We start from the raw sequence: 21,395 nt of genomic DNA on the forward strand, positions 1-21,395 counted from the left end.
TGGTTGGCCATGTGGATAATATACTCATTCTCTAACCAACAGGCTATGGGTTGGAATCCCATGGCAGCAGAAATGTTTCTGAAAGTCTTGAGATGATAGCAACATTTGTTATATGGTGTGAAACTACCAACCTACTTACTGGAAGTCTAAAATAGCTTGACAAGTTTCATGTTTGGTCTCTAGAGCAGGGATCTGGATTATCTAACCCAACCAAAGTGATGAAACATGCAATAGGTTCACAAGGTTGTATTCACATAAAAACTCATTTTGTATGCTACTTTTTTTTTTAGCTTATTAATATATCCTTAAGCTCTTTCAAATTATTATCAATATTATATTTGATATGGTGATAGCTAAGAAACATTTTGAAATGTTTCAAAAATAGGTTTAAACCAAAACCCAACTTTAAGGAGTCACATAAAGAGAATGTCTACAAAGGTTCAGTCTAACATATTCAAAGTAAACTGAATGCAGTTAGTATGGGAGGGGGGGGGGGAAACTAACAGATTGCAGTAAACTATGGAGAACAATGAATTTTTCACTTTGTAATGCACATGCAGATAATTTCTTTAGTAATGTTAATTTTTGTAGCCAATTTTGGTGAGCCATATGATCCGTGATCTTCTAGAAGCAAGCTGGTAATAGTAAAATTCATATTAATCAAAAGTTCTCTTGACATTTAATATATTATTTACTACAAAGCACAGGAAAACTCATGATTACTGAGCTCTGATTTATGTTGAGTCCTAGACCTTAACAAAAATCAGACAGGATTTTTGTTAAGGTCTGTAAATTGGTTTGGAATTTTGGAATAAATTCCAAACCAATTTACAATCTATTCCTAAAAACAAAATAATCGTTCAGTGAAAAAATTTTATTCACTGAATAAAATTTTTGTGTATATATATGTATGCTGAATAATTTTTCAGTTTATAATTTTCAGAAACAATGAATTAATTTCGCTCTACATGAAACAAGAATTTGGGAAGCATTATCAGTAATACTGTTATTCAGTCAAAATTATCAGAGATAAAATCATATAGATCCATAGCACAGGAAAACAAATAATTTCCATTTAAATATAATTATTTAATTATACATTCTTTTTATATTTCAATATAAAAAACAGTAAAGAATTTTGAAAAGACCCAAGGCTAAAATCCAAATCTTTCATTACCCACACTTCCTCTTATAGAAAGGCATAATTGTATTCCAGTTTCTCAACCCAATTTTCCATTTTTTTTTAAATAAAAATATCTTTGCTAATTCTCAAGTGCACCAATTCAGTAGATATGCAATTTTTTCACTTTTAGGAGTTGAGAAAGTATTATTTTAAGGCTCATTATTGATATCAACACAATAATAAGTGAAATACAAAAAAACCTATTTAAACAAAGTACAACATAAAACAATTCAGTATGAGTTCAATCACTGAACTTTAACTGATTTGTGTTCATAACTGCTGAAAGAAAATGAATGCCAGAACACACCTTCCTGCTGGCTTCACAGTAATACACAAAGTCAAAACATATACTTGCTGATGCATGACTTTCAACATGTCTGCTAGTACTCTGCTTGCCAACAAGTATACTGATATATAACAGCTGGAAATGCATCACTGTATATAATAAGCATCAGAGAAAAGCATAAATTATTTCCTTTCAATTATTTTACTGCTGCAAAGCTTTTATTAACAAATCTTAGATTTGTTAATAAAATTTCATTAACAAATTTTCCTACATGTGATTCAAAAGACATTGCATAAAACTCTCTCTTGGCATATGTTCTGTTATTAAATATGCCTTTAGTGAAATTTATGCTGATAACAAAATGGTCAGTGAAACTCCACTATACAATCATTTTATTGCTATTTAGAAAGTGTTCTACAGAGGTGGAATATTGGTTTCCATCTCTATCACACAGTTTTGGATATTCTCTTGCTCATACTGTATAAATTGGTTGAAATTTTGGCAAAAGAATTTTCCAGATAATTTGCTTGTTCTGCTGGATGAAAAATGCAAGTTTCTAGGAGAGGACCCCACTGCAACTTTCATAAGAGACTATCTCACTTTCAACTGAAAATCCCTTATGAAGTTCTTTGCCCCCTATATGAGATTTGTAATCAGATATGCCCAATCTAAAGCAAATGTCAATGTCTTTGTGACTGGACTACAGATGTGAATACGATTTTGTCTGTCCATTTGTTTTTTTTTTAAAAATCTGGATGCCAAAGTCCATTTGAAAAGGATAGTCCAATAAGAAATTTAACTGTCCATCTTTACAAGAATGCACATATAATAACTAGTATGAAATTATTTCACAAACATTTTTATTTTTTATTTTTTTATCAACATCAGAGAAAGGGTGTATTCTGCTTGCCTGCTGATCTGGTATGTGATTATTGTATTCTTATTTCACATACCTGAGACTCCACTTAATGCAATTTCACCTTACTGTATAACAGATTTTATCAATTCCACTGGAACTGTTCTATCACCTTCAACAAAATTGTTAGGACAAATCAGCCACTAATTGGCTCCTTTTGAATGACATCAGGTCTAACACAATGCAAAAATTAGTTTGGCAATACACAAACAATACCAACAACAGCAGTAATAATCTTCAGTGAAGTTATTACAACAATCTGATATCCAGCAGTCTTTTATGTAATAGAAATTACTTCAAATCATGTTATTGTCTGTGGTATGCTAAGAAATCTGGTCATTCCATATTCGCTGGTGTTGTATTAAATCCGTTCTACAAGGAAGAGAATTTTTTGAGTGCTCTTATCTAAATGAAAAATGTTGAAATTAGAGGCTAAAACTAATATACTAAGCTAAGGAAGGGGGAAATAATAATATACCATGCAGTTATTATTTTTTTTTCCTAATGATCACAATTATATTGTTGTTTGAGGACTGTGTATAAAGGAAATCATACTTTTAGTAATTTGTTTCTAAGCTCTGTGGTTGTCAAGTATGGTCTGCCAGGTAATTTGCTGCCAAGTTGCTAACCAGAAGTAATAAACTCACTAAATAATTGAAAATAATAATTCACATGCCAAACATACTGAATCAACCTCTTGTTCTGCACTTTCAACCAAGTCTATGTCGACCCTACTGCTTCTTCTAATAGAAGGCTACACTTCCAAAACCCAATGAGGTACAGGAGTCACCATATGGTGTCAAAATGATGTCACATATGAATAACTAGCTAACATATCTCTCAACATTCTGATATCATATCTTACATTTCTGTCTTCTAAGGCACTTTTTACTATATCAGTCCATCAGATCTTGGGCTTCCTCTGAGCATTTTTCCTGGCAAAGAACACTTGTTTTGCTAATCTTTTCTCATGCATTCAGTTTAAGTGGCCATCCCACCTGAGATTAGCTCTGCTAAGATATTCCTAAATGATAAAAATGTCAAGTTCTTTTGTAATATCCTCATTTTTAATATGATACTGTTAATGATGACATCTGTTCACTTGGCCAATCTTTCTCAGGACTCTCAAATCAGTGGTCTCCAGTCTTTGATCAAGACTTTTATTTCTAACCCAGCTCTCATCACATCCATAAGTTAAACCTGGATGGTTTGAACGCTGTCTTGTATAAAGCTAGTTTAGTGTTTCGACTAACTTCTCGCTTATTCCATGTAAGTTTATTCAGATAACTTCCTACCATACCAGCTTTGCTAATTCTGCTGTTTATTTCCAAATTTAATATGCCCTCTTTAATAAGAATTATGCCTAAATAAGCTGAAATGTTTTACTTGTTCTACAGGCTCTTCATTCAGGATGCAGCTAATGTTTTCAATGTTTCTGCCTATTTTAACTGTTTGCCTTTTTAATGCTGATTTTCATACCAAATTTATTAAAGAAGTTCTGTAGGATTTATTAAATAAATCCTACTTCTACTGGATTTATTTTGAAGTATAACATTGCCAGATTAACATCTCTAATTTTGATATCAGGTTTAATACACCACTTTCCTTAATAATGTGATCCATATAGATGGTGAATAAAGTTTAGATAATGTGTATCCTTATCTTATCCCTGATTTCACATGAAACCATCTTCCTGCATTTCTTTGAATTCTGACCTACAAGTTAAATATAGATTATGTATTGCTCTATATAATGTTCCATTTACACTATATAATTGTAGTGCATTGAAAAGCTTTTCTCTTGGCACACCTTGTCAAATGACTTTTCCAGATGTATTAAACTTAAGTACAGATCCTTGTCAACTTCTGTTTGGCCTGAACCCAGCTTGTTCTACCCCAAGCTTCTCCACAATTTTTCTTAGCTGTTTCTCAATGATTTATGGTTTGCATAAATTTTACTTGGAACACTTAGAGTGAAATTCCTCTGTAATTCTCAGATTCAGCTTTATTCCCTTTTTTATAAATGAGAACTATTAGAGCTCTGCTCCAATCATCTGGAATTCGCTCCTCTGAAGTTCTGAATTATGCAGTGTAGCCACTATAATAAGTTTAGTTTAATCCTTTATCTAAGTGTGAGCAAACAAAGTTTGCACCTGAAAGTATCTTCAGGACTGGGGTAAGGTGGTACAACACCGGGCAACTCATTGCAAAGGTGGAGAAAGATCTCATCACTCCTATCTCAGTATCTCCCATAACCCAAACTGGTTTCGACCTTTATTGAGGTCTCGTCAGTGGGAGCGAGGCACAGTAGTGGAGACACCAAGGCAGAAGCAGTGAGAGGTCATCCCAACCTATAGGAGTTGCCAAAGGGTGTACAGCCTTATTATTAAATTACTCTGGATTCAGAGAAAGATGTTGAGTTTATTTTTCACTTGGTTAGACTATAATAAGTTTAGTTTAATCCTTTATCCAAGTGTGAGCAAATAAAGTTTGCACCTGAAAGTATCTTCAGGACTGGGGTAATACCCCAGTGCCTTGGTGTCTCCACTACTGGGCCTGGCTCCCACTGACGAGACCTCAATAAAGGTCGAAACCGGTATGGGTAATATCTTTACCCATCTTCAGGGCTGGGGTATTACCCCAGTCCTGAAGATATTTTCAGGTGCAAACTTTGTTTGCTTACACTTGGATAAAGGATTAAACTAAACTTATTATAGTCTAACCAAGTGAAAAATAAACTCTCAACAGTGTAGCCACTGTTACACTTTTATACCTCCATATTTGAGCATTTCTGGTTGAACATTATCTACTCCAGCAGCCTTTCCACATTTCAATTTTTTGAAGCTTTTTTTAAATCAAGTATAGATATGCAGTATATTCCTGATTGCAATCCTGTTGAGTGTTTTCTACCACCATGTTGTCACTTCTTGTTTCATTTAGCAAACTTTCAAAGTAATTACTCCAGATATCTATCATATATTTATCATCAGTTTTCATGTCATTTTAATTTCTCTTAAAGTACTCTTCTCTCCATTTTTAGATTTCTTTTTCAGGATCCCCCAGAATATTTTACCATCTTTCTGATATCTATTTTCTATGCTCTTACCAATCTTTTCATGACTTTTGTTTAGTTAGTTTTACACAGTGCTTTGCTTTCTTACATTTTTCTTAGTAATCTCTAAGGGCACAAGCTTACTTACCAGGAACTTTCAACATGTGCTTTCTTCTTTTCTTTGAATGCCTCTTTAGCTTCCTTAATCTGCCATGGAGTTCTGATTTTTCTATCCTTGCAGATTACATGACCATATGCCTCACTGGCCGAAGGATCATTTTCTTCAGGGTTTGGTTCTTGTTTTCAAACCCTTTCATTTTTTCCTGAATAATATGTGTATGTGAGTCTACAGTTCACCTCTAATTTGGTTCAATACTGTCTTACACATCTTTCTTTTCAATATGAAAATCAATTTTATCCTGCTCAATACTAAATGGTGATCACTTCCAATTTCAAATTTCATTTCAACCTTTAGTGAGGTCTCAAACTTTGTTTGCTTACATTTGGTAAAGGATTAAACAATATAATTTCTTGGCAACTTTAATTCAAGTAAATTAGCTCTATACAATACAATATTCAAATAAGTTTAACTTATGATCTGAGAAAGCAGGATTAGAAATAAAACAGTTCAAAGACTAGAAACTATAGAGTTCTAAGAAAAATTAGAGGAGTAATAGATGGAGTTCAGTGGCAGAATCATATTGAAAAGAATAATATTAAGAAGGAACTTGACATGGTTAGCTTCACGAATGTGTGAGTAGAGCTAATCTCAGGTAGTACAGCAAGTTACAGTTAAGTAGAATGGGGGAAAGGAAAAGTTAGCAAAACAGGTGTTTGAAGCCAGGATGCTAGGAAAAAGACCTCATAGAAGATCAAGGTGCATTGATAAGGCAGTTAGAAATGCCTTACAAGACAAATATAATATCTAACCAATAACAGAATAACCTGCAAGAAGATTGTCAGTAGACAGTAATGTAAACTTTTCATGTAGTACTATCCTATACATCCCTTGGGGAGGAGGTACATATCCAGAATTTAATGATCTTTCATAAATCGTTCATCTGACATCACAATATAGGCATACTCTACCTTACCAACATTCATGATCTCTTTTGAACCAATTTCCTTTAAAAAATAAACTGTGCAGGTCAACTTTTTCTTTTTTTTTTTTTTTTTTTTTTTTTTTTGGAAATTGGTTATCTGAGTGGACAGCATCTCTACTTTCCAGCCAATAACTTATGAGTGTAAATCTGTGAGTTTTTCAATGAATGTCTTTAAACTATACATAAATTCATGGCCCAATATAATTCTCCAATCCAGCTTACTGGAGGCTTGAAAAAAGTTTCACTTTTGATTTCTATAATAGTTCTGCTATCATTCCTAACAGCAAACAATTCAATATGTCTTCTACTATGATCGGTGTAAATGGAAAAAGGAAGTAAGTACAAGTCATGAACATCATATAAATTCTCAAGGAAGATGATCTCACTGTTTGGGTAATTAGACTATAGAAAGTTTACTATAGAGATAAATAAATAGGTCAGAGCAGTTATCAGAATTTAGAAGAAGATAGAAACAGCAAAAGAAATCAACAGTGTGGCAAGAAGATTTCTGAATCAGAACAGATGACATAAGAGGGGATTCTAGGTTTGGCATGTGTTGATATGGAATGTTAGATATGATGATGACCTACCACTCCTCTCTCTCTGAGAGATTCACTCCGATCACTTTCTCACAAATGTTCAGTTTCTGCTTTAAGCCCTTTCTTTGATTATTTTTATGTACACTGCTTCATTGAACTGGCCATATTCATTCATTCTACTTTTTTCTAAGCATACAAACATCCAAACAACTGCTAGTCAACATCCATACACAGTTTAACTTTCAACTTACTGGCTTAAAGAAAGAAATGTTCTTATGAACTTTCCCCTCTCTTCTTTGGAATAGCCTTCCTTACATTGTTATCTCCAAAAATTATGATCTCCAGTTGTTCAATAAAAAAACATAACAGATTGCATATTTCTTTTTAGTCGCTTGCATGTCTTCCCATGTGGAACTCATGTTATGAAAATATATATCAACTCCACAAATTTGAATTTTTGAAGTTGATATATATTTTCACTCACATATACAAACCTACATAATTATGACCAAAACACATTATTCAACCAAATATAAGCCATTATGTTCTATGGTCATGATTCAGCTCTCTCTGTACAAATTGTTCTATTCCTCTTCACTGGCTAGGACTGGGCTTCAGAAGCAAAAAAAATTTACATCCTATCTTAACTTCCTCAGTACTTGCAAAATGCTATTCATCTACACTGAAAGTGAGCCATCAAATCAGATGTTTTGCTGGGCAAGGGAGAAGCTCTATCTCTGGCTCATTTTTTTCCTTATATTTAAACTGCTGTATGCAATTTGGTAGAGTACTATGCAGTGCAAACAGTGTCTACTCTCTCTGATTGTATTGTTGGGAATAGAGGTCAAAATTGATGGTATACTCTTCTTCGACCAGCTTAACTTGAACTACGTTGATTGTTGAAATTCCAAATGCTGAAACTTGTTCTCAAACTGATTGTTTATCAAGACAAAAAGTGTTGTTTGACCCTGCATAATGTTCACTGGAGCACTGAGTTGAGTTTATAGCTTGCAAGTGCTTGTAGCTAGATTAACTACCTTATACACCTGCTAGATGACCTAGCATGGTGTATAATGATGGAATGAGAATTGATGTGCAAAATGAGATTAGTGTTATATGATATCACTGACAAACTTTTTTTTTTTTTTTTTTACCTCAGTCAAATAGAGCATTATTCTTCTTCACAAGCAAACTGCTTGTGAAGAAGAATGTTAAGTTCCAACTCAAAGTAAGTTTCTCTAATTAGAATATTGGCCACTCATTCTCAACAGAAAAAATAAAATAAAATAAATAAATCACTAATGCACTGAAACATAAAATGATTTTATATATCATTCTGCTTATTAGAATTTAAAGGCAGACTTCAAAAAAAAAAGTATATATATAAGCCTTAAGACCTTAATATGCTGTTCAAGTACAAACTGACTAAACAAAGAAAAATTCACAACCTATAAAAGTGACCAAAAAATCAGGCTAGAAATATTGCTATATCAGAAACAGTAAATTTAAATACACTACCTAATGGTAAGGAAGAACTATCATCTGATGGCACTTCAGATTTTCCCCCTCTGCCACCACTACCTCCAGGTGAAATTATTTTCCCTCCTTCACTCTTATGAGTCTTTGAACTAATACTACCACCTTCTGCTTTTATCTTCTTGTTCCCCGTCTCACCATCCACTTTTTGTGCCTTTTTTCCTTCTGAAATTTCACTTTTACTATGTTTCTTAGCTATAGTCTCCTCTGTTTTTTGAGCTTTTTTACCAATTCTTTCACTACTTTCAGCTTTGCTCACTTTTTTATTTGTCCCTTCACTACCGCTTTCCATTTTATGAACTTTTTTAGGAATTCCATCTATACCATCTGATTTATATGCCTTTTTACCAGTTCCTTCAGCTGAGCTCTCTTTATTAGTTTTCTTAGCAGGATTTTCCCCATTGCTTTCACTTTTGTTTGACTTTTTATTCACATCTATTGAATTTTCAGATTTATTTGCTTTTTTATTACCACCTTCAGGAGTGGTACTCTCTCCTTTATTAGATTTTTTCAGGGGTGTTTCATTATTTGCAACATCAGTTTTAGGTGACTTTTTGTTGCTTCCTTCACTGTTTACTTCCACTTTAATTTTTGTTCCACCATCTGCTTTAATGCTTTTAGGAGTATTTCCAGTGACATCATTTTTGGTAGATTTTGAAGAAGATACACCATCTCGTGTCTTTCCTTTGCCACCCTCAGATTTGATACCTTTCACACCAGAGAACGGCAATGATCCATCTCCCTTTATTGAAGGGGTATCACCTTTTGAGGTTTTACCTGATGCAGATATGTGAGAAGTTCCTGTTTTTGCAGGTGTACTATCTTTAGCAGTTTTAGAGGAAACCTGATGGCCAGGGGTTGATGATTTAACAGGAGTTATATCACCTTTGGCACTTTTTGAAGGTGTATTAGATGGTGCAGTTCCTTCATCTCGCTTTGTAAGCATATCTCCAAAATCCAGATCTGGGAGACTAAAATCCACCTCTCCGTTGGGAAAAGGTAAAATTTCCGATTCATGCTAAAATGAAAAGGGAATCAGACGAATTACAAATTTCACAGAAATAATTATGCTTTTTGCATTTACAAAAACAATAGTTTTTTTTTATTATTTTAAGTAAACAAAGGTAAAGATATATAAAAAAAAATTTCCTTTCCAAAAATAAAAGAATTATATATATTCATAATTATACTTGCAATATTCAGATGCAAGGCTAATTAAATGACTTTAAATACATGAAATATACCAAATATATTTTTAAATGAGAACAACTGCTATATGTCAAGCTTATAAATTGAAGAATTTCTTGGCATTTTCTTTAAAGTAGCCAAAAAAAATATATTTGTACCAACTATCCAAAATGTTGTCAAATGTTTTCTTTATTTGTTATTAAAATCACTGAGAATTCTCATTCTGTGGCAATAATAACTTTTTTTTTTAATGCTGCAATTATAAATTATAGCAATCTAAATTTTGATGTTTGAATACTACTTAAGATATCAAAAACTGCTTAATTTTCACATATCCCTACACTGGGTCTATAATAAAAATAAACAGATTTTTTATTTCATTTGTTGCTAATCCTCCCCCCCCCCCTCCCCCAATAAATATAAAGTAAAATAAAAATACTCATTTGATGCTGCTTTCTAACTTTCACAGGTGCAATAATTATTCTGCATTTATAAATGAATCAGAAGATTTCATGGAAAAATTACCAGCATATGTGCAATGCAAAAAGAAATTGATTACATTCAAAACAATGGCTTATTTTTTTTTTTAAATATCAAATCTATAGCACATTAGTACTCCATATGGGACAGGGGATTAAAATATTTTCTGAACCTCTTGTCAGAGGTTAAGGAAATGCTTTAACTTCCATGGGCAAGAGGAAAAAGGAGACTTTTCCAAAGGACAAAGTCAAATGGAGAAGAAAGGAAGAAAAGAAGTTTGTATAGACAGTAAATGGATGTTGATAAGCAGTTGCCCATGTTCACAGTATGCTATTCATAGAAATACTCACATAGAGACAAAGCAGAAAACAAAAGTCTATGTGAGAGTGTGTGCATGAGAGAAAGTGATTCAAGTGAATCTGTGAGGGAAGGTTATCAGTTAATTATACTGCACTCTTCACAATAGAATCAAGCATTCTTATAGAAGTTTTTTTATGCACTAAGAACAATTTAGAATTTGTACAGTGTCAGCAGCTGTATAGGTGAGAAATGTCTTGAGTGGAAGAGCATACCTAAGTAGCTAGCCTAAGCAAGTTTGTATCAAGAAAAAAAAAAGAAATCACGTTTGGAGGTCTGGGTATTGTCAAAAATCAAAAGTGAGGTAAAGTGAAGTGAGATCTTTCTTGTAAGAAATAAGACAAGCCCATTTCTTGGTAGCACTGAAATTCAGAAAGTTATCCCTGTACTACACTACTGACAAACAGCAAAGGAGATCAGAGTTTAAGGCACTTGATATGGAAGATCTTGATGCTACTAATAATTATGCAACACAAGGTTTGTCTTCAGCAAATCTATGGATAGAATTTGAGGACAGTGAAAGAACATTTATATATGGAATGAAGAGAGCAGGTCAAAGTACAAAACCTTCAGGTATTTCAAGCATTGATGGTGAAACATAAGGAGAAGAACACCAAATTGTGTGGTGTTCCACCCTACTGAACAAGGTGGAACACCACCCGATGGACGTTCACTAAGCAAGTCTCTCAGCCAGATGCAGACCAATCTTTTCCTCCCATACATAAATGCTCTAGAAATATCAAGGCTGACCATGCGAGTTTCTCCAAACCTTTAACATAAGGAAAAAGGAATACAAAAGATTTCTCTTTAAAGTCAAAAAAGCAGGAGGCCTAAAACTGTTGAAACCTTTGGATAATAAGACTTAACTAAAAATCATCTTTTTTTTTTTTAAACAAAAAAAAAAAAAAAAAAGGTGATTCATGAAATTTGATCATTGAATAAGTCTTCTGTAAAGCATAAGGCATGAACACAATGTACTAAGGCCTTCATAGTCCCAACTTTTTGTCTAGGATGATGCGACACTGCATTGATATAACAGTCAGCATGAGTTTCCATGCAAAACACCAAAAATTGCAGACAACCATCATCATCAAATTCCTGTCAGGTACCCTCAAGGGGTGTACAGGATATGATAGTGCTATATGAAAAATTTACATCATTACTAACTTCCTATCTACAATTTTCCTCCAGATCAGTCTGTTACTTGTCAAGACTCCAATATTATCAGATCTTATATTTCTGTCGTCTAAGGCACTTTGTACCCTATCAAACCACCTATATCTTGGTCTTCCTCTGGGTCGTTTTCCTGCCAACCTGGCAGAGAACACTTGTTTTGCCAATCTTTCCTCGCCCATTCTGTTTAAATGACCATACCACCTGAGATTAACTATGCTAATGCATTCCTGGATGCTGACAATGTCAAGTTCTTTCCTAATATCCTCATTTTTAATGTGATATTGCCATTGATGCCATCTGTATACACCTCTAATCTTTCTCAAGACTATCATATCTGCGGTTTGGTCAAGTGTTTTACTTCTGAACCAGCTCTCAGATCCATAAGTTAAAACTGGTTTGAACACAGTCTTCTATACAGCTAATTTAGTGTTCCGACTAATTTTTCTATTATTCCATATAAATTTATTCAATTGACTTCCTACCATACCAACTTTGTTGATTCTATTGTCTATTTCCAAATTTAATTTACCATCTTCACTAAAAATCGTGCCTAAGTAGCTGAAATGTTTTACTTGTTCCACAGGTTCTCTGTTCAGAACACAGTTGATATTTTCAACGATTCTACCTATTTTCATTGTCTTTGTCTTTTTATTGCTGACTTTCATACCATATCTATTACAACAGTTATTCAATTTAGTCAAGGAATCATGCAGACTCGTAGTGGATTTATTGATAAGTATAACATCGTCCGCATAAAGCAAAGAGCTGACATTAACATCTCCAATTTTGATATCATGTTTAATACCACTTTCCTTCATAATGTGATCCATATAGATAATGAATAACAGAGGGGATAATGTACATCCTTGTCTCACACCAGATTTAACATTAAACCATCTTCCTGTACTTCCTTCAATTCTAACTGCTGACTTACAACTTAAATAAAGACTAAGTATTGCTTGATATAATGTCCCATTGACACCATATAACTGCAGCGTATTGCATAGCTTCTCTCTTGGAACTTTATCATATGCCTTTTCCAGATCTACAAAACTCAAATAGAGATCTTTGTTATATTCCCATGATTTCTCCACTATTTGTCGTAAAGTGAAGATCTGATCCTGACAGCCTCTATTTGGCCTGAATCCAGCTTGTTCTTCACCAAGCTTTTCTTCTACAATTCTTCTTAACCGTTTCTCAAGTATACTTGCATATATCTTACCAGGAACACTCAGTAGGGAAATACCTCTGCAATTATCACATTCAGTTTTATTTCCCTTATTATATATGAGTACTATTAGAGCTCTACTCCAATCATCGGGAATTCGTCCCTCTGTCCAGGCCTTCTGAACTATGCAGTGCAGCCACTGCAAGACTTTTATACCACCATACTTCAGTATTTCTGGTCGAATATCATTTACTCCTGCTGCCTTTCCACATTTTAACCCTTTGATGGCTTTTTCTACTTCAAGTATGGATATGTATTCCTGACTGTATGCCTGTTGAGTGTTTTTTACCACTGTGCTATCACTGCTTGTTTCATTTAGCAATTTCTCGAAGTAATTACTCCATACTTCAAGGATATCTTTTTCTCCCATTTTCATGTCACCTTTATCATCTCTAACTTCTTTTACAGCACTGTTTCCTCCATTTCTAAGCTTCTCCAATAACCTCCAAAATATTTTGCCACCTTCTTGATATTTATTTTCTATGTTCTTGCCAAAGTACTTACATGACTTTTGTTTAGCTAGTTTTACACAGTGTTTAGCTTTCTTACATTTGTCTCTGTATTCTCTAAGGGCACAAGCTGACTTATTTCCCAGGAACTTTTAATATGCTTTCTTCTTTTCCTTCACTGCCTCTTTAACTTCCTGTGTCCACCATGGAGTTCTGAATTTTTCTATCCTTGCAAACAACCTCACCACATGTCTCTCCGGCTGAATCAATCAAGGTTTTCTTCAAGGCTTGCCACTGAATCTCTGAAGTTTGGTTCCTGTTCTCAAACTCCTTCATTTTTTCTTCAATAATCTTTGCGTAATTTAGTCTACAGTTCACATCTGAGAGTTGCTCAACTTTTATTCGCTTTAAAACTTTCTTACATGTTATTCTTTTCAATATGAAATTTAATTTTATCCTGCTCAAGACTAAATAGTGATCACTTCCAATTTCAAATCCTCTGTACACTCTGGTGTCCTGCACCAGGGAGAAAACATCACTATCAACAATAACATAGTCAATGAGACTTTTCTTATTTCTTGCCTCTTCTCTCCATGTGAATTTGTGCACATTTTTAGGTTGGAACATGGTGTTAGTAATAACCAGTCCGTGTCCTGAGCAGAAATCCAACAAAGATTTGCCATTATTATTAGCTTTGCTCTTTTCTCCAAATTTTCCCAAAATATTTTTGTATGTGTGACAATCATTTCCTACTCTGCTATTTAGATCCCCAACAAGGACCAACTTTTCCTTTTTCATTGTGTCAGTAGCTTTCTCTAGAGCCTCAAAAAATTCCTCCACATTAGTAGAACCTTCTGTGGGACCATGGGCACAAATAAGTCTCCTTGTCCAGTTCCCCATTCTGATATTTGCCCACATCACTCTACTTGAGACTGCTTGTTATTCAAGAAGATTAGCCTCATATTTAGTGTTGAATACAATGGCTACTTCTTCTTTTCCTTGATTGTCATTGCCTGAATATAACATTTTGTATTTATTGCTCAGAAAGATCTCACCAGTTTTTGTCATTTTTGTTTCAGTCACCCCTATTATGTCGATCTGGTACTTATCTAATTCCTCAGCTAGCTCCATTTCTTTGCCATTCAGGCTTCTTATGTTGATAGTACCGATCTTTAACTCTGGTGATATTGAGTTGGGGTGTTTTTTCAGATTTGTTCCAGTAGCTGACTTTTCACTGTTCACCCTGGTTCCCTGGTGAAAACAACGGGGACCTTGTTTAACCAGGCGACGTCCCAGCCAGCATGAAATTTTGTCATATTGTACCATTATTTTATAATTTGGTTTAAGCCAATAAGAATTACAATTTGGTCGGCTAAATCCCAAATTGCCAGCCCATTCTCGTTCGTTCAGTATCCAGGTAGATACCCAACAGGGTGCACGACGAGAAGGTGAGGATTAGACATTAGGTGAGAAGTCCTGGTTGGTTCTCCTCATTCCTTTAAAGGCTATGTGGAGGTCTCCTCTCAGTTATACAGCTTTGACCCTTAAGCACCCCTAAAAGGTTTATCTGTAAATAAACCTATAGTACATTTGTATCATGAGTGGGCTAAGGATTTTTTTTTTCCTTTTTTGATTTATTTTATATTTTTTTTATTTTTATTTATTTTTTTTTATTTAGTCATCCAGAAACCTGCTCTGGAGAGAAAACTATAGGAACTTTTCAAGCCATTTCAGGCCTCCAATAAGTGGAGTGGTGGGACACTGGACGATGAAATTTATCTCCCACCTAAAGAAAATCACAAACATCCATGTCTACAATGGGATTTGAATTCAGTCTGTTGATTGGATAAAATAAACTCCATGTACTCTTATCAGATTACTTCAGTAGTCTGCACTTCTATAGGCAGTAGTTAATTTTCTGCTTTATTGAAGACCTTTTACTGGTAGATACATCCACCCATCCTCACACCATCATTCATCACAGAAGATGACAGGTATTATCAAAACTTATATACTGAGCTCACTTCATTCTGTTTTACTGATTGCCTTCTGTTGGAAGAATTAAATAAAAACTACTGACGGGTATAACCAAACTGCAATCAAGAAAATTATCAATAAATATCATCCCCCCACTGCAACTAGATGTTCCCATACCTTACTTTCAAGGAACGTAGAACAAATTTTCAATATAATCTATGCGCCACCTTCATTTTGGAAAATGTCTTATTTTCTACCATCTACCAAGGATAAATTATTCTCTCTCCTTGCCTAGCATTTATCAAATACTTTGTGGTGATTGTTACTTTAGACATTACAGGTTGTTCTGCTGAGATTAGAATCAAAGAACATCAGGACCACATCAAATTCCTGGAATCTGATTATGTCATCTTGCTTGTTGACAGGATAGGAAGATTCTGCACCCAAATCAATTTAAATCTGATTTGAAACTTATGAAACTGGTTGAATCTCAATTGTTGTGATTACATACCTATCTCAAAATCTTGAGAAGTAATCATGATTTTTTTTTTTTTTTTTGCAATAACAAAAGAGTTATGTAATTGTATATCTGAATTACAAAACCTAATCATTGTTTCCCCTTGAACTTGAACAGCCAAGAACACTTATCCCAGTCTACTAGGGAGCACTATTTTAGGACTTTAAACATACCTTTACTTACTGTATGTAAGTTTTAAAAGAGGTATACCGTGAGTAGACATATCGATACAAAATAAATAACGGAAAAAACTCACGTAGAAAGATTATTTAATAGTATAATTTTCTTCAGTACATTAAGCTCAAAATTAAACACTAACTGACAATTCCAAAAAGCGCCACCTAAGTAGCTGGTGTAAGATAACTAAAAAGTCAGTTTCTCATGGAACGCCTTTATAAAGAAACATGTGAAACTCTACTTCATTCTCCTAACTTAAACAGATCTGGCTGCTTACGTCTATCCCCTTTATGGGAGATAGGAAAGATTAGCTGATTTGTAAAGTACTAACTTTTTATTGTATTAATTTTTTAATTTTTTTTTTTTTTTTTTTTTTTTTAGGAAAGTTATTGACCTTTTTAGTTATCTTACACCAGCTACTTAGGTGGCGCTTTTTGGAATTATCAGTTAGTGTTTAATTTTGAGCTTAATGTATACTGAACATGCCTGTGACACACAGGCAAAAATTATACTATTAAATAATCTTTCTACGTGAGTTTTTTCCGTTATTTATTTTGTATTGTTACTGTATGTAGTTTGCCTACAAGCACATATCAACTGGTTCATTATTCCCTGGTGACGACAATGTGATTTTGTTCAAATATTGGAAATATTAATTAAAAATTTTTCGAACAATTATATAGCATATGTTGTTAATTTCCTTAATACCATTATGGATAACCAATATATCAGCCTTATCATCAAAATAATGCAGTAAACAAATGGTATTAATAGAAGAATAATTAAAAATAAAGATTTTAGGGAGGAACTTGACACTGTTAGCATTCAAGAATATGTGAGCAGAACTAATCTAAGGTAGCATAGTCACTTAAACAGAATGTGTGAGATAGAGAAAGAGAGAGGAAAAGTTAGCAAAGGAGGCATTTAATGCCAAGACAGCAAAAAAAAAAAAAAAATCTCAAAGGAAGACCAATAACTTGGTAGAGTGATGCAGTCAGAAGAGCTCCAACCAAAATATAATACCCGGCAACGTATTAGAATGCTGATAAATGACAGACTAATCTGGAGGAAAATTGTTGATAGTAATAATGTAGTATTCTGTATAGTCCTTGATAGTATATATTAGGAATGTGATGATGATAAGTCAGCAAATTTTAAATGGAACAATGATGTATTTGGTTGTGTCCCACAAAAGTTCATAAGAGTAAAGGAGTAAAGGAAATTTTTGAGTCATCAGATGGAGCAAGTAGTATTAAACAAAATATGATTCTAGTTCTAAAGCTTACAAGTTCTGGTAACATTATCACAAATTTAATGAATAAAAATCTTGCTGAGAAAAAAAAAAAAAAAAGGTAACTTAACAGCTTATAGATAGTCAAAGAAAGTTTTTTCTGCTTGGCTACAAAACAAAAAAATTATATTCTTGTTTTAATCCTTTATCCAAACATAAGTCTACTTGTATATGAAAAGCATTGACTTCACATCAATTGCCTCAGTATCTCATAATGCAAAGGAGATTTCAATACAGCGACGTGTAATTTTACTACTTCATCATTGTCAATTTCAAGATATGCATCCTCAATGGGTGTTCAGGCACAGCACTACATGATTAAGTTTACATTATTAATAATGTAAACTTAACTAGACTTGGTCCTCCTCTGGGCCTCTTCCATGTCATCTTGGCAAACACCTGTTTTGCTAACCTTTCCTCACCCATCCTATTTAAGTGGCCATAAAACCTTAGATTAGCTTTGCTTACACATTCTTGAATACTAACAATGTTGCATTCATTTCTAATATCTTCATTTTTAATATAATTCTGCCACTGATGCCATCTGTTCACTCCTCTAATTTTTCTCATAGCTCTCATATGTGGTCTCTAGTCTTTGATCAAGTGCTTAATTTTGAACACAACTTACAGATCCATAACTTAAAATTGGTTTGAAACCATCTAGTATACTGCTAGTTTGGTGTTTTGGCTAAGTTCTCTTATTCCATATAAATTTATTCAGCTGACCTGCCATTCCAGCTTTACTAATTCTGTTATCTATCTCCATATTTAAATTACCATCTTCACTAAAAATTGTACCTAAATAGATGAAATGTCCTACTAGTTCTGTAGGTTTGCCATTCAGGATATAATTGATGTTTTGAATGTTTCTGCCCACTTTCATTGCCTTTGTCTTTTTATTGCTGATTTTCATACCAAATTTATTACAACAGTTATTCAATTTAGTAAAGGAATCTTTTTAATATCAGATTTAACACTACTTTCCATCATAACGTGATCAATATAAATAATTAATAACAGTGTTAATAATGCATATCCTTTAGCATTATTACCACTGCACCTAATTTAACATCTGTTCCTTTACCTCCTTCAATTCTGGTTGCTGATTTTCAGCTCAAATAGAGCATGTATTGCTCAATATAATGTCCCATTACACCATATACAGTAGCAAATGAAATAGTTTGAGAACAGGAACCAAACCTTGGAGATTCAGTGGCAAGCCCTGAAGAAAACACTGATTGATTCAACCAGAGAGGCATGTGGTGAAGTTCTATCTCCAAGGATAGAAAAATCAGAATTGGTTTTTCAATTCTAATTTTTTCTCTTTCTGATTCAAAAATCAAAAAGAGGCAGTGAAGGAAAAGAAGAAAGCATATCAGAAGTTCCTGGCAAATAAGTCAGCTTGTGCTTTTAGAGAATATGTGTTTAGCTAGGTAAACAAAATCATGGGAAGACTTTAGTAAAAACATAGAAAAGATATTCTGGAGGTTGTTGAAGCTCAGACATGGAGGAAAGAGTGCTGTAAAAGAAATTAGAGATGATAAAGGTGACATAAAAACTGGAGAAAAAGATATCCTTGAAGTATGGGGTAATTACTTCAAAAAATTACTAAATGAAACGAGCAGTGATAGCTCAGTGGTAAAAAAACACTCAACACATATGCAGTCAGGAATACATATCTATACTTGAAGCAGAAAAAGCCAAAGGCCTGAAATGTGGAAAAGCAGCAGGAGTAGATGATATTCGACCAGAAGCACTCAAGTATGGAGGTATAAAAGTCTTACAGTGGCTGCACTGCATAGTTCAGAAGGTTGGCAGAGGGATGAATTCCGGATGATTGCAGTAGAGCTCTCACAGTACCCATATATAAAAAGGGAAATAAAACTGAACCGAAAACAAACTATTTCTCTACTGAGTGTTCCAGGTAAGATTTACACAAGTATACTTGAGAAACGGTTAAGGAGGATTGTGGAAGAAAAGCTTGGTGAAGAACAAGCTGGATTCAGGCCAAATAGAGGTTGTCAAGATCAGATCTTCACTTTAAGACAAATAGTTGAGAAATCATGGGAATATAACAAGATCTGTATTTAAGTTTTGCAAATTTGGAAAAGGCACATCACAAGGTGCCAAGAGAGAAGCTATTCAATATGCTACAGTTATATGATGTCAATGAGGCATTATATCTAGCAATACTTAGTCTTTATTTAAGTTTTAAGTCAGCGGTTACAATTGAAAGAAGTACAGGAAGGTGGTTTAAAGTTAAATCTGGTGTAAGACAATGATGTACATTATCCCCTCTGTTATTCATTTATATGGATCACATTATAAAGGAAAGTGGTATTAAACCTGATCTCAAAATTGCAGATGTTAATCTCAGCTCTTTGCTTTATGCAGACGATGTTATACTTCTAAATAAATCCGATACAAGTCTGCAAGATTCTCTGACTAAACTGAATAACTGTTATAATAGATATGGTATGAAAGTCAGCAATAACAATACAAAGACAATGAAAATAGGCAGAAGAATTGAAAATATCAACTGCATTGTGAATGGAGAACCTATAGAACAAGTGATCCATTTCAGCTACTTAGGAACGATTTTTAGTGAAAATGGTTAATTAAATATGGAAATAGACAACAGAATCAACAAAGCTAGTATGGTAGTAAGTCAACTGAATAAATGTATATGGAATAAGAGAGAAATTAGTCAGAACACTAAATTAGCTGTATACAAGACAGTGTTCAAACCAATTTTAACTTCTGGGTCTGAAGCTGGGTCAGAATTAAAACACTTGACCAAAAACTAGAGACTGCAGATATGAGAGTTCTGAGAAAGATTAGAGGCATGAACAGATGGCATCAATGACAATATCATATTGAAAACAAGGATATTAGGAAAGAACTGTTCCTGTTCAACAGGCGACCATAGCAGCCTCCTTGAAGGTTCTGGAATGGTAGTGAGTAGTTCTCTTCTACAGAAGAGAACTACTATTCCAGAACCTTCAAGGAGGCTGCTATTGTAGCCTGTTCAACAGGAAACCTAAATAAGAATCAAGGCCTAATCCTACCGGAAATTTGGAAAACTTTAATTAGATCACTAAACATCAAAGAAATGAACTTTCACGCCAATTACATTATTTCTCGTAACAAATATATCATGTTCCCGAGACACGCGCATTGTCTCGCACAATACTAATTTTGTAAGAATTAGAACTGTCAGTTAAAACCTAGTCTGTTACCTTCATATCGCTTACCAATTGTATCCCTGAAGATGCCGATAGCAAAAATCAGTGAAACTAGTAGGACAAAAAATTAAAACTCACTTGACTAACATTCATAAAAAGTGTTATAGTTTATTATACAAGTAGTCAATAAAAGAAAATCACACTATAGCTACTTGTTTATACAAGCTTTGTTTATTCTGTTATTCATTTTCACTAACAACAGTAACAATATAGCTGAAATATTTTACTTGTTCTACAGGTTCTCCAATGAGAATGCAGCTGAATTTTTCTATGATGTTTTTTATTTTCATAATTTTGGTCTTTTTGGTGTTGATTTTCATGCCAAAATTTATTACAGCTATTATAACTGTGGCATTTTAAAAAGTCTTTTCTCAAGGCACCTTGTTGTATGCCTTTTCCAGATCTATAAAAATTTAAGTACACACATCCTTGTTATATTTCTATGTTATATATCGCTAAACTATTTGTTGTCAAGTGAAAATCTGATTTTAACAGCCTCTATCTGACTTGAAGTCAACTTCTTCTCCAAGTTTCTTTTCCATAATTTTTCTTGGCCTCTTCTCAAGTAAGTTTGCATAAATCTTACCTCGAAGATATGAGAGAATTTCCCCTGAAATTCCCACGTTAAGCATTATTCCTCCTTTTATAAATGTGAACTATGAGAGCTCTACTCTGGTCATCTGGAATTCAGCCTTC

At 33.8% G+C, this 21,395-nt stretch overlaps 1 protein-coding gene across 1 annotated transcript in view; it reads right to left on the reverse strand.

Moving 5' to 3' along the window:
* Window positions 1–21,395, reverse strand: part of LOC150108160 (uncharacterized) — a 56,798-nt gene that overhangs the window by 26,358 nt on the left and 9,045 nt on the right. The window contains exon 3 of the mRNA XM_090415621.1: window positions 8,597–9,632. Within this exon, the coding sequence (XP_090271747.1) occupies window positions 8,597–9,632 (1,036 nt within the window). The remainder of the gene's footprint in view (window positions 1–8,596; window positions 9,633–21,395) is intronic.

This window comes from Typopeltis vanoorti, chromosome 3, assembly GCF_054136105.1.
Source record: "Typopeltis vanoorti isolate ZY-2024b chromosome 3, IOZ_Tvanoo_1.0, whole genome shotgun sequence".
Classification (NCBI taxonomy): domain Eukaryota; kingdom Metazoa; phylum Arthropoda; class Arachnida; order Uropygi; family Thelyphonidae; genus Typopeltis; species Typopeltis vanoorti.